The sequence below is a fragment of the Eurypyga helias genome, unplaced genomic scaffold (genome assembly GCF_000690775.1).
Source record: "Eurypyga helias isolate BGI_N326 unplaced genomic scaffold, ASM69077v1 scaffold5694, whole genome shotgun sequence".
Lineage (NCBI taxonomy): Eukaryota > Metazoa > Chordata > Aves > Eurypygiformes > Eurypygidae > Eurypyga > Eurypyga helias.
In genome coordinates this window covers 1-16,645 of record NW_010245513.1, presented here as the reverse complement: position 1 = coordinate 16,645, position 16,645 = coordinate 1, and the positions used below count along the sequence as shown (strand labels likewise).

Here is a 16,645-nt window from a genome sequence, read left to right as displayed (position 1 = left end):
CACTTGAACTCTCCCTTCAAATGGCACAAACCTTTGGCAAAGCCCCAGTGAGACATTGGAAGTACATAAAGCAGATCTTCTGGTCACCATTTCCTACAGATTCAGCTTCTTTCTGTACCTGTCTATCCAGGGACAAGGATTAGTCTTTAAACGCAAGATTTAGCACAACTCAGTTTAGAACTATACTACAATGGGAGAGAAGGAAAGCCACAGAGTAAAACTGGCTATACATGCAGATATCTCAGATTGCTCTAGGCATGCAGAATTTCTGGTAGACTATGGAAAGCATTATTAGGCTCAATTATCACGCACATGTCAGGAAAATTCAGCCACATGATATGATGCTGTGTTTAGATCTTCACAGGAAAGAGACCTTTTAATTATGGGAAGTGCCTATTTTTTCTGTTAAATGCTTGTTACTTTCTTGGCAAAATAATCCATTAGAAACTCAAAGGTAGGAGGCACAGCTTGCAGTAGAGGAACAGTTAAAAGGTGTGTTCTGGAATTAGCCCACGTGCACATAGCAAGAATGCTAGCTGCAATAGCAGAGTCTCTGTACAAGGGGTAGTGTGACAAGGAACTACGTTCAGACCTCTCGTGTTACTGGCTAGCACATACAACTTGGAACAGCAACCCATCTCAGCTAAACTGAACAATGTAATAGGTTTGCAGTGAGGGGTTTCCCTGGAAGGGGTAAGTAAGCCCATCATATCTGCCACGCACATAACCTTTAGAAAAGTAACTGAGAACAATTATCTGATCTGCGAGTGCAGAAACTGCTGCAGACCTAGCCCAGTCCAAAACCTAGTAAACTCACTGGATATTTCATACTGGCTTTAAGAATTTGGAGTACCAAGATAATAAGAGCATTCATAATCATCATAAATACTTAGACACAGAAGGCTGAACAGAATGAACAACTGCTATAATCTAGTATGTGGCATTTTCTGCAGAAGCCTAGATAACTGAACTTAGTTCTAAAGAAGCATGCACTGTTTTTCCCTATCCCCTAAGAAGTAAGGCCCAGAGAGTGCTGCCACATCCAACAGGACGGAGTGTGGAAGCATGCACTGTTTTTCCCTATCCCCTAAGAAGTAAGGCCCAGAGAGTGCTGCCACATCCTCAGAACAGGACAGAGTGTGGAACAGCAATGCTAATGTGCATAACTTTCTTTCATGCTGGAAGTCCTTCATAAATGAGCTATTGTGGATGATACTGGCATGAATGGTGATAAGGGCTTGTGTGTATCTGTGCAGGGTCTGGTCTTCAAATGGTGATCCTGTGATGAGAGATTTATACTCAGCATGAGTAATAGGTTTAAAAAGCTGTCTGGTTCTTATCTAGATCTGTTTGCTGCATTTTTAAAGCCATTTAAATTGAACCAATTATATCTCATCACTGTAACTGCATAAGCTTAACTTACTTAATTTTTCCTCTTTCAATTATACAATGAAGCATCTAATTGCAGGCATATAATTTAATGTCAATTTTTCTTTAAACGCTCATCCAATGCAATAATATCACATAGCAATCTTCATTCAACCAAGACTGTTTGAAGACTGAAAGTATGAAAATATTGACTGCAACATCAATTCCTCCAACACAGGATTGTTCCTATTAATACTTACTGTTGCGACAAGGTGAATATTCAGCATAGGCACTGAAGTTCTGAATTGCTACATAGCAGGTGCCAACGGGGTCCTTCTCAGGGCTATGCTTAAGGGTTCTCCAATGATATAAGGGAGCACAAGCCTATCAAAACAGAAATGTCACATGTACCTTTTACATGCTCATGCATCGGGCACATGTAGTTTTTAATAAAAAGTGTACAAGGATTCTCTCTGGTAGTGTATCATTCATATAGCAATGATCATAACATACTGACAGAAGAAAATGCGTGACTGCTGCTTCTTATAATTTCATTATAACCTGAAAAGCATAGTCTGGACTTTCACTTATAGGCTTCAGCAGGTGAAATCCGTCAGGGACTACAACTCACATCTAAGGTTACGTTAAAAATATCCTCTAAGCCTGCTTCACAAGTAAAATATTTGCTCTGTTACTGCTCACTGCACAGGACCTGATCCTGTAGTTTTAAGATGTACATCACATATATGTGACTGAAGTCATTCCTACTTTTGTCCCAGTAAGTCTTAAGATGATGGCCGTTGCAGTAGAACTGCTGTGATTCTACTCAGAGAAGATATGTCAGGGTGTCATTTCATACTGTCCATCACAATCATCCGATTATCTGCTTCTTATAAAACTCTGGTTCAAATCTTTGGAGAGATGATACAGCTATAATGCATTCAACATTCTCCCAGTGAACAGGTTTTACTAAATAAATTTTGGCTAGTGAACTAGTATTTAATCTTCTGTGTTATAGTAGTGGTGTTACAAACACAACAGTGTAAGGACAAAAGATATACCGGTTGTGTAAAGAGAGAGATTATATTTTTTTAAGTAATTCAAGTAATTGGAAAAACAAAAAAGGTAAGCTCTCAGGTACACAAGCCATTCTTCAGGGGTTCCTGCACCCTAAAACTTTTCAGCTCACTGGGCAAGGCAACAGGGTGTGGGGAAGACACTACGTCTCCCTACAACCTTGCCTCTGTAAGATAACAACAGATCCTCTATTCATGTCCTACTTTTCCAACCAGAAACCTGTCTACTTCTCACAAGCCATCGTTATTGTTCACCTTACTGTAAAAGCCCCAGTTCTGCCATCAGGCCAGCTGGATGAACCACTGTGCTACTCAGAGCTTACCATAAAGGTCAGAGCTACTAGAACAGGAGCAGAGACTCTTAACATGCCCCTGACTCGAAGTCCTTACAGATTAAAACATATCAGAATGCAAAACCAGAGTGCAGCAAAGAGGAGTACCTGTCCTGTGAAGGTGATTTTGGGTACATTTGATGTCGAGCAAAACAGAATGAAATAAGAACTCAACATAATCATAAACGTTGACCTAATACAGTTTACTATCACATTTACAGTTTTAAAAAAAGTTTCTGACAGCTTGATGACATTTTCTCTTACTCTTATTTCTGTCTGCAAAGCTTAAAAGCTAAAGTTTTCTAGCTGTGCTGTTCAGATTTTTGCCTGAAAAGTGTTGACTCTATCTCTGTTTCAGAAAGTCTGAGAAGAGCTATCAGAAGCAAAAGAAAGTTTGGTCAGTACAGACACAGCACATCAGTCGGTGATGAAGTTTTCTGCTCACTTGATCATGATTCAGCAAATGGTGGTAAAGACCTATTCTATTTCAGTTTCTGAACTGTTTTTCAGTAGAATACAAAAAATGAAAAATCTTCAGCTATTTATTTTTTTCAATTTTTTAGAATTTTTACATTTACTTAACCTCTGTAACAGAACAGGGTGATGCTTTATTCATTACCTGTTTCATGTCAAAATCCTTCCCTAGGTTAACCACAAGGTACACTGTATAAATTAAAGCATTTTTTTAGATACTTCTTCCCTTATGACTACTTCTTAAGTAATAATTGGAAGCTTTAAGCAAATTCTAAGACACAAATTATTGCTTTGTAATTGTAAAAACTAATAAATCTAATTACCAAATTAACTATTCTTATCACAATTATTTCAGTGACATTTTCAATGCAAACCTTGGTGCATAAATTGTAAATATAAAATGTCTGTGTATAAGCAGCATCCCAACTACATTACTAAGCGATAAACGTACTTGACGCCTTCTGGCGGGGTCCTCTATCAATACAGGTAAAAATGTTCAGTGAATCTGGAAAACAGACACTGTACACTGACAGAAATCTTGATTTGGAGCTTCTTAATCATGATTTTTTTGCAGCTGTCTTACCATGACTGTGACAAAGCTGTTCATAACAACATAAATGTGACAAAAGAGGTCAGTGTTTTCTCTTACTAACTCATCTTCAGCACAGTTTCTTGGCTTCCATTACATTCTGCATTTAACGTTCCAAATAAAGCTTCAAAATACAAGACATTTTACAGCATGTAGCAAACAGTTACTCTGTATCTCTGAAATATGTTCGTTACCTGTTTTTAAAAATATCCTCATTCACTTCCATAACAAGATAGCATTCTGCTGTTTTCACATGGCAGCAGGATCATCTTCACTTGCTCAGTTCAACCTGATTTTATAGACTGCTTTCATTTTCTGAGTTATATAGATAATCTGTTTTATAATTCATGCATAATCATGGGTTTATTTCTGTAACATAGCAAGCAGCCCTGAGGAGAAGGACTTGGGGGTACTGGTGGATGAAAAGCTGGACATGAGCCGGCAGTGTGCGCTGGCAGCCCGGAAAGCCAAATCCATCCTGGGCTGTATCAGGAGAAGTATGGCCAGCAGGATGAGGGAGGGAATTGTCCCCCCTCTACTCTGCTCTCGTGAGACCCCACCTGGAATGCTGCATCCAGCTGTGGAGCCCTCAACATCAGAAGGATATAGACCAGTTGGAGCGAGTCCAGAGGAGGCCACAAAGATGCTCAGAGGGCTGGAGCACCTCTGCTATGGGGACAGGCTGAGAGAATTGGGCTTGTTCAGCCTGGAGAAGGCTCCGGGGAGACCTTATTGCAGCCTTCCAGTACCTGAAGGGGCCTACAAGGAAGCTGGGGAGGTACTTTGTACAAGGGCCTGTAGTGACAGGACAAGGGGTAATGACTTTAAATTGAAAGTGAGGAGGTTTAGATTAGGTATCAGGAAGAAGTTCTTCATGGAGAGGGGGGTGAGGCACTGGAACAGGTTGCCCAGAGAAGCTGTGGATGCCCCATCCCTGGAAGTGTTCAAGGCCAGGCTGGATGAGGCTTGGAGCAACCTGGTCTAGTGGAAGGTGTCCCTGCCCATGGCAGGGGGGGTGGGACTAGATGATCTTCAAGGTCCCTTCCAACCCAAACCATTCTATGATTCTTTGATAACACACAGAGAGATAATAAAGATAAATATTTGAGAAAAAGAAACATTATTTCCAAATGAATACCAAATACGTAAGACTTACCACAACTTTTTCTTTATGAGCTTTGACTGTTGCCCCAAACCACTGACTTGTCTTAAATTCAATAGGTTCCTTCGTGCCATTGACTTTAATTTTCCTGTTGTCTGACAAAGGAAGCAGCAGTATGTTAACAGCTTATTTTAAGAAGTATTACCCTGTGAATTACAGATGCAAGTGAACAGACTAATGGTTATGTTACATTGCATCCACTGTCATTATCCTACCAGTTTAATATGAAATGGGTGTTCTAGTAACCTTCAAGCTTTTTGCTGGTCAGTGGAAAACAGCTCACTTAAATCCACATTTGAAAATTCAAAATAATTACACTTAAACTTAAAAAAAAAAAAGCAAAGGGCTGGAAGAAGAAACACTGTGTTCCCCGTTGCCAAAAAATGAGTTTACCTGGAATTCATAATGAAGAATGAACAAGAATCTACAAAAATAGATAAAAAGCCCTAAAAACTTTCCTCATAGGTGGCAGAAACTTTCCATGTGAAAAAAATATGGTCCATAATTAGTTTTTGTCAAACAAATGGAATTTCTCAGCATGCTTATTCAAAGACCAACACTACAGATAGCAAAGGACTTAGTTTTTTACAGAATTACATGTGTACACACTGTCACAAGAGACAGCTTCTTAATGTTGCTTTATATACAGTCTTGCAGATGTCAGCATAAGAGAAGCCATCTGGGCAAAGACTCAGGCCAATTATAATGCATTTCAGGTTTTAATAAAAAGCAGACATCCCTTCCTTTCACCCTCACTTCTCTGAAGTAAACTGATTTCCCATGTGTTCGTGAGCTATGGTCTTTTCTTACCAGTCATTCCTAATGAACCTCTCAATTTATATATTAGCAGTGCATTACTCCTTTCCCCTTGTATCTGCATTCCCTTATGTTTGTTTCTGGTTCATATCAGGAGAGATTTCATAAGAATCAATCCTTTTTATTCACTCTAAATGAAAATAAAACCATATACTTTCTAACTTAGAACGTAGAAAAAAAAAACCAGTGTCAGATTATGTTGTATGGATTTACATAGATTTTTTTAAAAAATGAAAAATGCAGCTGGTAGAATTGTCACCTTTAAAAAGCCAACACTTCCTGGGATTTGCCCAACAGGAATAGAGGAGATATCTGAATGCTTTTCTAGGATGTTGGATCAGCAGTTACCTCAGCTCATGGTAACCTCATACACGTTACTGAAGTAGAAAGAAAAATGCATTCTATTTGGAGAACAAGAGTACTATATTTCTGTATTTTTATAATAAACATGAAGGAAAGTTGAATGAGAATGAAACCATGAAAATTTGAAAAGTCTCTGAGAAAATTTCTGCCTTCATACAGACATTAGTTTCTGTGCTGTGCCAATTACTGTAGCTAGTATGGAAATCCATGCTTAGAGAGATAAATATCAGGAATGCTTAGATCTTAAAAATTCAGGGAGAATAATTTAAAATTATTCTAAAAATATTCATTTTTAAAATGAAGTTAGGCCCAAACTTTAAGAGTGTGGGAGACAGCAACTTTGACACATGGCATTGTAGGAGCTTCTACCTAGCTTCTACCTAGTTGTTGGCAACACCACTTTTGATTATTTTTTCCAGTGAAGTCAGACACTTTCAAATTTTAAAGGTTTCTTTTTTCCTTTTTTTAAATGCTCCAGCAGATCTGAACACGATCAATGTCTACAGATGGGGTCTTGATAGAAACAAAGCTTTTGAAGCTTGAAAATCAGCCATGGTCAGCAGCCAACACTAGCCTGGCTCTGAAGATACTCACGACCAGCGTTCTAATTTAAGAAGAGCTTACATTTTCAATCAAAACAGCATACTTGTCTACTGGCAAAGTGTACTCAAATTTGAGATTATGTTAATTTTTAAAACTAGGACAACCGTTTACAGGATTTATAAAAACCATAGCTGAATTTAACAGTAGATCTGCAAGACCCATACACACACCCCCCTCACTCAGTGACATAAGGTGTAGTATGGATCCCTCGCCATGTGGCATGGGATTTTTGCTATAAGATAACTAGTAAAATATCACACACACAAATTAATAAACAGGGGGGCTTTTCCTAGATAAATCTCTTTTGGCAGAAATTCTCTAATCACCTTTGTTCAGTATCCTTGCTGCAACAATGGAGTCATATGCCCCATTTCTGAGGTTGTGCCTTAAAACGCAGTTTAGTCTTCTGTACGTAATGACCAACCAGTATTTCAGATCTCTGTGAAACAGCTACTGCTTCCCCAACAACTTTATCAAACTGAAGCTATATACACAACTAACTTGTCTGAATAGACCTGGACTGTCATTACTGTGCCCTGACTGTATTTCATTAGACGACAAGGCTCAGAATGAAGTCACTGTACATGTCCGCTTCTGAGCTAGTCATCCACTTACAACTGAGGGCACAGTTCTTCTAAAGCGAAATGTCCCAGAAGGTCAGAATAAACATTGCCTAAAAGTACTTAATTTTTTTTACCAAGTGTAGATAGCTAAGGATAATCAACTCAGAATAGACTCAGACAAAAGCTATTTGTTTACTCAGATAAATCCCAATCCAGTTTAAAAAAAAAAAAAAGGTTGTTATTTCTGTCTTTGGTACATCTCTCAAAACTGTGTTATCGAAGTGTTTCAAAAAATAATGCAACTGCGTCCTGACAACACCCTTACATGACACAGAAATATCTCTCTTTGTGTTATTTATGGTGAGGCCCACAGGCGGGCTATGTCTATCCTGTACCTTACCCACAGGCTACGCTGTATTTCTGTGAGCAGCAGAAACTTGGCTTGAATTCAGGTTGCATTCAAATGTCATCCTCTCTTCTGGAGGAGAATGTCTGGCCCCTTTTAGGAAGGAGTCCAGGCTATCTTATATCATGATACGTGACGTTAGTGCAGGGATAGCTAGAATACAAGGCAGCAGCTGGGCTGGGCACACAACGCCTGAGCCTGTCCACAGAGCAGTCCAAAGAGTGCCTGAGTACCAGCTGGACTGCTTCAGAGCCAGCCCAGGAGCTGTTCCAGATGGTCAACAGTCTGGATGACTCGCAAATTTGGCTGGAAACTCAGCGCTGGAGTCACTCTTAATTGTACTGCCTAAGACTGGATTCAGACTAAGGCCCAGACAACCAGGACTATGCACAGAGCAGAAAGATGTATAAATATAAATTCAGGTGCAAGGACATCCTTAAACTGAATTTCAGCAACCCAAAAGCATCTCATTTTCTACTGCAGGAGCCAACACTCCTATACATTGGTACTGCTCCACAATCCACCTTCAGAAGCAGCTCTGGAGATGGTGAAACATGTTTCTCAAGATCAGTGTTCCCTCATCACCCACTCTTTTTAGACTTGAGGTACCTAGGGGCTACCAAAGGGGAAAAGGCTCCTTAAGTTGCCAAAGCAGTAGCTGGACAAGTAGCAAATGTGAATTCAGACAGTAAAAAGCAAATTTGTGCAAGAACAGCAGTTCAGAGATTCATTTTTAGGAATTAAAGCCTGAACCTGGACCAAGTGTTAATGCAAATCCATCATTTGCAAGCATAAGACTAAATTTGGTGCTTTCTAAGGGGCTTGGTCTCCTCTCAGTCACTGAGTCAGCACATTATAAACTGTTTAACAGGCATGAATCAAACATTACTCTTACAAATATTTCTTTGCCAGAGTAATTAGGATCTGCATAAGAAACAGATGTATTTGCAAACATTAATGGTGGGTCATTATGATTCATTCAGCTCCTGAAAATGAGAATTAAAAAAATTCAGCATCTAGTATAATTTGAAAATACTCAAATGAACAAAAGCAAATCATAATATTTCAATCAAACTTAGCACAGGAAAACAATGCTTCTAATCAAAGCAACAATCTGTGTATATAATACAACTGCAACTCTTTCAGTCAAGTTCTTACTTGACATACATCCATACATATATATAAATACACAAAACATAAAATGTAATATATATTTCATATATTTATACATAATTACATATACACAGAGTAGAAGTGAATAATCACCTCAGCCTATCCATATTTATATAAAATGGGAACACAAACATATAAAACCAACAAATGTTATGTAAATATATACTTTTCAAGGAAAGTGAACATCCCTTTCACATGGAGACAACATGTGGAATGCTATATGCAGTTCTGAGACATGAGTACAAGACTTGCAGGTGTTTGGCTTGAAGAAGAGAAAGCAAAGGAGGATCTATTTGCACTTCATCCAGCGTTCAACAGGTAGAGAGAGGAGACAGCCAAACTCCCATTTGAGGTACACAGCAAAAGGAAAATAGGCAAAAGATGCAAGTTACAGCAATGGAATTTCTGATTCGATACAAAGAAAATACTCTTCATAGGAAGTGTGATTAAGCACTGGAACAGGTTCCCCAGAGAGGCTGTGGCATCTCCATACTTGGGTGGTTTCAGACTTGGCTACACACGTCTCTGAGCAACCTAATCACAGAATCATTAAGGTTGGAAAAGACCTACAAGATCCTCTATTTTCCAACCATCAAACCAACACTATCATATCCACTAGACCATGTCCTCAAGTGCCATATCTACACGTTCCTTGAACACCTCCAGGGATGATGACTCCACCACTTCCCTGGGCAACCTGTTCCAATGCCGGGCCACTCTTTCAGTGAAAAAGCTTTTCCTAATATCTAATCTAAACCTCCTCTGACACAACTTGAGGCCATTTCCTCTTGTCCTATCACCAGTTACCCAGGAGAACAGACCAGCACCCACCTCCCTACAACCTCCTTTCAGGTAGCTATAGAGAGCCATCAGGTCTCCCCTCAGCCTCCTTTTCTTTAGGCTGAATAACCCCAGCTCCGTGTAACTTTGAAATCAGCCCTGCTGCATCATTAGGGCCCTGCCGTACAGGAGAGAAGATAAAGGGAAGGGTTCCTACTGACATACATGGTCCCATATTCTAGAAGCGAGGGAAGAGAGGGCATCTTGTCAACTCTTGCCATCACCATGGCAGAGGGATATGGTTTTGGTACCACTACCATAAAGGATTCCAATCACACTACCCATTATTAAGCAAAGGTAGGTCAGTAACATTACAGCATCATTGATATTAGACCCTCAACAGAGAGACAGAACACAAATGCAAACCTCAAGACTATGGTCTAGGGAACCAAGCCAAGCAATTGCCTTCAACATTAATGCTGAGAAAAAAAAAAAAAAAACACACACCCTGTAGTGTTTAGAGACAGTAAGGACATGCAAAATCCTTGCATGACGACAAGGGTTGCTTCTATTTTTAGATTTATCTGATTCTGCAAACATCTATTTAATTTCTGTTTTTTATTGTGCCTCAGATGCTATTCATATGAGTTATTTTAATTTAATAGATCGTATCTAGAGAGCTTTATTTGGACTTTCATTCCATTAATCAAGAAAAAAAAGACTCATCAAACCCAATAGGATTTTTTCCCTAAGTACAATCTGATCAAAACCAAATTAAGACCTCAGGGCTTGAACTAACATAGCTAAGGGTATTTTTTTCCCTTCTTTAGATAAGGCTGAGACTTATAAAAGAAACCCATGAGGGTCTATTATAAATCAGAATGCTACAAGTGAACCATGAGACTCCAGATAAGGTCTCACTGGCATAGAGGATTGAAATGTGTCAACATTTAAAAGTACAACAAAGTTCTCCCTCAGCACTTTCTCTTGAGATGCAAATTCTGTTTTATTACAGGATTCTACATTCTCCCTGGACTCGTACCATCTTTACAGCTAATGATTCTTTCATGTAACTAAACCTCTCGAGTCCCACAATACATCCTTTGCTCATACAGTACCTGCATTCTGTTACAATCAGTTCAACTGCTGGCCAGATTAACTCATGTTTTTTATCAACTGCACACTTGGCCAGAACTGATCTACATCCCCCTCCCCTGTTTCTCTTCAGAGGCTGTTCAGATTTTCTCCAGCTAGTTCAGAAAAATATAACCTATTTTACTAAAACTGGTAAAGTAAATGGATAACAAAGACATCACCCCAGTGAGTTCTGGAAACTTAGGGTAAGTGGTATCTAAAATTCTGCCTTTAGAAGCCAATTTAAAACACAAGAACTTGTTGCAGTCTGTAAAGTGTTACCATTAGAAGTGACCATTATAATGAGTTTTTGAAATATGAACTATTAGCTTTTTACCAGATTTCAAACACTGTACTGCACTTCAGGGGGCATTTAAGCTTGCCTCTGGCTGCAAGATGCTTCGGTTCGTAAGTTTCCCAGCTAATCAAGCAGGGAGAAAGTGTTCTTCATATTGCTCTCCTGCTACCTCTCCTGGCAGCTGAATGGAAGAGCATCCAGTTTAAACACAGGACCTGGTAATTCTACCTGAATGCTATGGCAGAAATAGTCATTGTAAACCTCATTTCATAATGGAGAAACTGAAAAAGAGAAGTTAGCTTTGTGTAGGTAAGAGAGGAAAGACAGATCACAGTTCTTTAATATAATGTCAATGCTTGTTCCCCTGTCCGCTCATTGAGTTTCAGAGAGTATCACAGCCTTATACTGCAATGCAATAGAGCAAGGAACAAGGGAGAAGAGCCTCTGCCCTTCAGTCCGTATCTCCTGGAGTAAGGGGATACTAAAAGCCCTTTCATTATACTTTATCTTAGTTCCCTGATGCAATGGAGCAGGTTAAAGCACCAGTTGTGCTCTCAGGGGCAGTGCTTTCAAACTTTTTTCCCAGAGTCTTGGCCCCGGTCCCCAGGTTCAGGGAACTTTGAAGAACTGCAAACATGGGACTGCAGTCAGTGCTGTATCAACAGCAGGAAACACAGAGAGTTCCTGCTAAAGCCCCTTTTTGGCTGGAGGCCATATCACCGGCCAACCCTTATGGGAATGTCCGGTTACATGACTTGCATATGGACGAGTCAGCCCAAATCCTACAGCATGTCAAAATGTCATCTTCCTTCCCTCCTCTGCCCCCTTGTTCCTTGTCAGGATCAATATTTCATCAGTAGGATAAATTATTGATGTTAGTTTGCAAGTAAATCACCTCATTGCTTTAGTAATCTCTGGATTAGCTACCATGAAGAACAGATAGGTGACACTCTGGGAGACATGCCTGTAGAACAATTTCAATAAGGTGGTATGAGTTTTAGGAAGGGGCTGCAGATACTCCTACACCTCCATTAACTCTACCTAAGCCATCTTTTTCAGCAGGGTAGCTTAGCCCACACACATTTCCACATTAAGACAAGTAATGCAGCAGCTCACAGCACTCACACCAGCTTGGGCATCCTGACATACGCACAGTGCCACACAAGTAGTCTTGGGTTTGAGTATCAGCGCTAATAGTAAGGAACCCACTCCGTGTTTGACAGGTAGAACATGGTGCTCGGAAGTAACAAAAGATTTTTCAAGGTGTTTTCATATCTTTCACCGGGAATTGAGTGAATACTGAGGTGGTGCTGTTAGGTATACATCAGTAACCAGTGCAGTGTCTACTCCCTCATGTGATCTTAGTTTCTGAGAAAAAAGAAGCAAGAGAGCTTCACAAATCATGAGGATTTGTCTTTTGTTGCTTAAAGCTTACAGGACACAAAGAACAGAGTTTAGTCCTGAGTGTCACAGCCTGTGTGGTGGTGGGGAGGTTAGCTGCACCTTGCCAGTGACTCTGGGGGCAACCCTTGCAATCTCAGATATCTGTGATGTTCCCCAGTGGATCAGAGGTCTTAAACCAGTGTCAGGACGTCAGGTCCACTTAGGCTTAGCATTTGTATTCTCCCTTCAAGACTCCATGGCACGCTGGACACAGAATAACTTTCTTTAAACTAAAACTTTACTTATTTTAAAAAATGGAAAGAAATTATGTGCAGAGAAAACCAAAACTCTTAGTCTACAGGACCACCCTATCTCAGCACTTACCATCATAACATTAACCTAAGCACGCCCAAATCTTTCACTAAGGTGTCTATCACTTACTTGGTTCCCTCAAATCACTTTCTGAACAAGTGTTTCCTCTAAGGCAATACATACTTTACAAACTCAACATGATCTTTTTCTTCCTTCCCTTCCCTGACTCACGAGTGTGTTCTTGTTCATCATTGCCCATTAACAAGCCTTAAATGGTTGTGGAGAAAGATTTTGTTCCTTTTTAGTTTGCTATACTTTACAGCTCCATACCAAGACATATCTATGCATTCATTCAGTAAACATATCGATATTTGTAAAAGACAGGATGACTATATATTAGTGCAAAGCAGTTCACACCTATAACACCATAATATTAAAAAAATTGTCCCAAAGTTTGACTGAAGCCATCACAGACTGCTAGTCAATGTCCTCCTACTGTTTTCACTTACTAAGACCCAGATACTAATAGTGTGAATACAAATAACATCAGAGCATGAAGGAACCCTTCTTGAAATTACATCTACTATTCTTGTGGAAACAGTGATATAATCTGTACAGTTACATATGAGTCTTACCAATTAGATGCTCATTTACACACTTATTTGTGGCAGTAAAAGTCCAAATAACAACCAAGTGCAGTCTATGTTCCCTCCTCAACAGCAGAAAGTAACTTGCATTGAATGCAACACACCTGAGCTTCATTTGTATACCCAGTCCTCAGAAATGGAAGACATGAGCCTTCATGCTCATATGTAATTTAAGCCAGTGGTTTTTAACAACTTGGATTGGTTGACCTCTTGAATTTTTATGTTATAGTGGAAATTTCACAGTTTCTGTGGCCTGCAGCAATTTTACATATCTAACTTGAGATATAGTATAAATGAAGCTGGGTTTGTTTGTTTGTTCGTTTGTTTTTAACAAATTCTTTAGGATTTAGAAGTCCTCCATTGAACTCTCATGGCCGAAAACTACTGATTTAGTAAATTCTATACCTATTTGTTGGGTTATACTGTCTTTTAAGTGTTACATTATACTCTCCCTTTCTTTCTAGTTCTACTCAAGTTTTACTTCTGATCTTAATTAAAAATGCATTCAGCTATTCAGCAGTTTTGTTTTTTACTGTTCTTAGTGTATCTAATGGAAAGAGTTGATATTATTTGTTTAGAGTGAAGAAAAAAGTACTTTAAAAGCTTTCTATAAAAATGCATCAAAATTAAATATTCCAGCTCTGAAGCAACTTCTGTAGTTTTTCTGTTTTGTTCCAGAAAACATTCCCAAAGCTTACCAAAACTTTAAAAAATTTCCTATGAGGCATAAAGCATTAATCTTTAAAATTAAAGCTGCTAGAGTTTAATTTCCAGTCTTCCAACAATTACAGGGTGGGTATTTTGGGGGGAGAAGGGATAATCTTGTGGTTAAGGACCTGGAGGAAGAAGAAATAACCTGAGTCAGTTACCAGTACTATCACTAACTTCCTGTATGATTTTTGACATGGCAGACTGACTTTTTTGTGTTTATCAGAATAAATATAAACAGGGGAATATAAATATAAAATGGGAATAGCAGCATTTCTGAGAGATGTTGTAGGGAGAAGGCAGTGAGTACAAGATGCTTGTACAAGAAGGAGCCATAAACTGAAAACACAATTCCTATTTACTAAGGAATATCTAAGTCCCAGTAGGCATACAATGGCCAAAGGCTTTAAAAGGAACTGTGTGTAACAGACTATTTGAAATAGTATTATCTAGGATAGAGCTCATGTGGGCTCTTTGGGGGAATAGTGGAAAAGATGCTATAAGCAGCATATTCTGGAGAGAAAAATGAGACAACCTGAAATATACATCCATAATTCAGCAAAAAAAAGGTCATCTAAGGTGTATGGGAGGTCATTATGTTGTTGGCAATAAAGAATGGGTGTTGGTCCAACCTATGCAAACCTCAATGGGATCCCTGTGAGGAAAAATCCCAATGAGGGCAGCTGGCCATTGCTGAACTGTGTGAATTGACACCTTTACTGCCCTTGGCACTGGAATTAGACAGCAAACGATAACACTGCTAAACCTGGCTATACTGCGATCCCTCCTCCACGTACAGTGCATTTGTACCTACACTGTACCTACACTGTCTCTCTGTGTTAACTGCAGCTGTGTGCAACTTGGGCATCTACCCAGAGGACACAAACAACTCAGGCAGACTGAGTGAACCACCCGCTGAAGATTCCAAGCTGAATAGTTGTGTGATACAGCCCAAATCCTTGTTGATACACTCACTCCTCAGCCTGTGTTTGTGTCTTTATTCGAAACACAGTATCTGCAAAAGGACATCTCTGACAATTGTCCTTAGGCTCTTCAGTCAACTTTTCTGGAGTTCCCCACAGGAAAGCCAGATGTCCTAGGTTTCATCACGAGATTTTCATTAATTTTTCAAAACACACCCTTACAAATGTGACAGAATTTTCACTAGGTCTCTACGTTTTCTATTGAAATCTGAAATTAATTCATATAGATAATACATTTACACATAAGCATATGCTGTACATGCCCAAGTAGCCACATAAACATACACACACACCACCTCTCTCTTACTCTGTTTTGAAGAATGCCCAGCATGATGGGAGAGTCATCCTGAACAGAGTTCCTAAAGTAATAATAGGATGTGTGGGTGGTTGGAGCTGGAAGGAGTGAAGAAGTGCACTGCTTAGTACTTGCTACATTTAAGTAAGCTCTTCTAATTTAATTTGCGCTCTCAGAAAAACAAAATTATTGTGTTCACATTTAAATAAACCACAAATGTTAAGATTAAATATAACCTAAAGAATCATAACTTTTTCTTAATGATTAAACTGTCAAAGTCTGCCCTAAATAAAGCCAATCAGTTTTAAAGTCCCTGCAAACACTAGGTTTAAATTATTTTCAAGACCTATAAAGAGACAACAGAAAACATAAACAGCCTGAATTGTTTAAAATGTGTGTTCCCTCTAATTAAATAAGAAACATCTGTCCTGGGATTTTGGAAGTGGATATAATCTATCCACACTGTGCCTAAATCAGTTTGCATCTAGCTTTCGATATTCTAAAAGAAAATTACTGCTTTCTGAAAATAATTGAATAAGCATGCCACATGAGGTACTTCATCCACCTGAAGAGGGAAAACCCTTGCTGAAAATAATAACAAAGATGAGCGATTCTGTGATTTCCAGGATTCAGAGAAGTGTGAAACACAGGGTTTGGGGTTTTGCCTTCTGAGCACCCAAGAAGAAAAAGCATTTTGAAAATGAGGAATCTGCCAGAAACACCTTTCATTACAGCATTCAAACAAACAAACAAAAAAAGACGCTATTAAGATGAACTACGCACAGATCCCGGCGGTCACACTCCCTCCTGTTCCCCCTCCGGGGACCGTGAAACGCTTCCCTGCAAGCGCACGTGCACACCGGCTCCCGGGAGCGGGATTTCTCCAGCGCGCTGCAGACACCCCGCTCCAAGTGACACGACTAGGGCGAGCGCGGAGGGAACTCGTGCCCGAGGGGGCTGAGCGCAGCAGGGCCGCACGCACACCCGCGCTGCCGGGCGGGCCGTTTACTCACTGGTGTTGTCGAAGGGTATCTGCCGGCACTGGGCGGCGGGCCAGGCGCAGTAGTACACCGCTCCTCCTTCCACGATGTCTGGCTGCGTGGTGTTGGCTTTGGGAGCTCCCACCAGGACACTGACTCTGCGAAACACACCGGCAAGTCACCGGGGCGCTGGGGCGGCC

At 39.8% G+C, this 16,645-nt stretch overlaps 1 protein-coding gene across 1 annotated transcript in view; it reads right to left on the bottom strand.

Moving 5' to 3' along the window:
- Positions 1–16,603, bottom strand: part of ITGA8 (integrin, alpha 8) — a gene marked incomplete at both ends in the record, with an annotated part of 55,675 nt that extends 39,072 nt beyond the window's left edge. Inside the window, 3 exons of the mRNA XM_010150088.1 lie at positions 1,629–1,752; positions 4,996–5,096; positions 16,479–16,603. Coding sequence (XP_010148390.1) covers positions 1,629–1,752; positions 4,996–5,096; positions 16,479–16,603 — 350 coding nt within the window. The remainder of the gene's footprint in view (positions 1–1,628; positions 1,753–4,995; positions 5,097–16,478) is intronic.
- Positions 16,604–16,645: the final 42 nt, after the last annotated feature.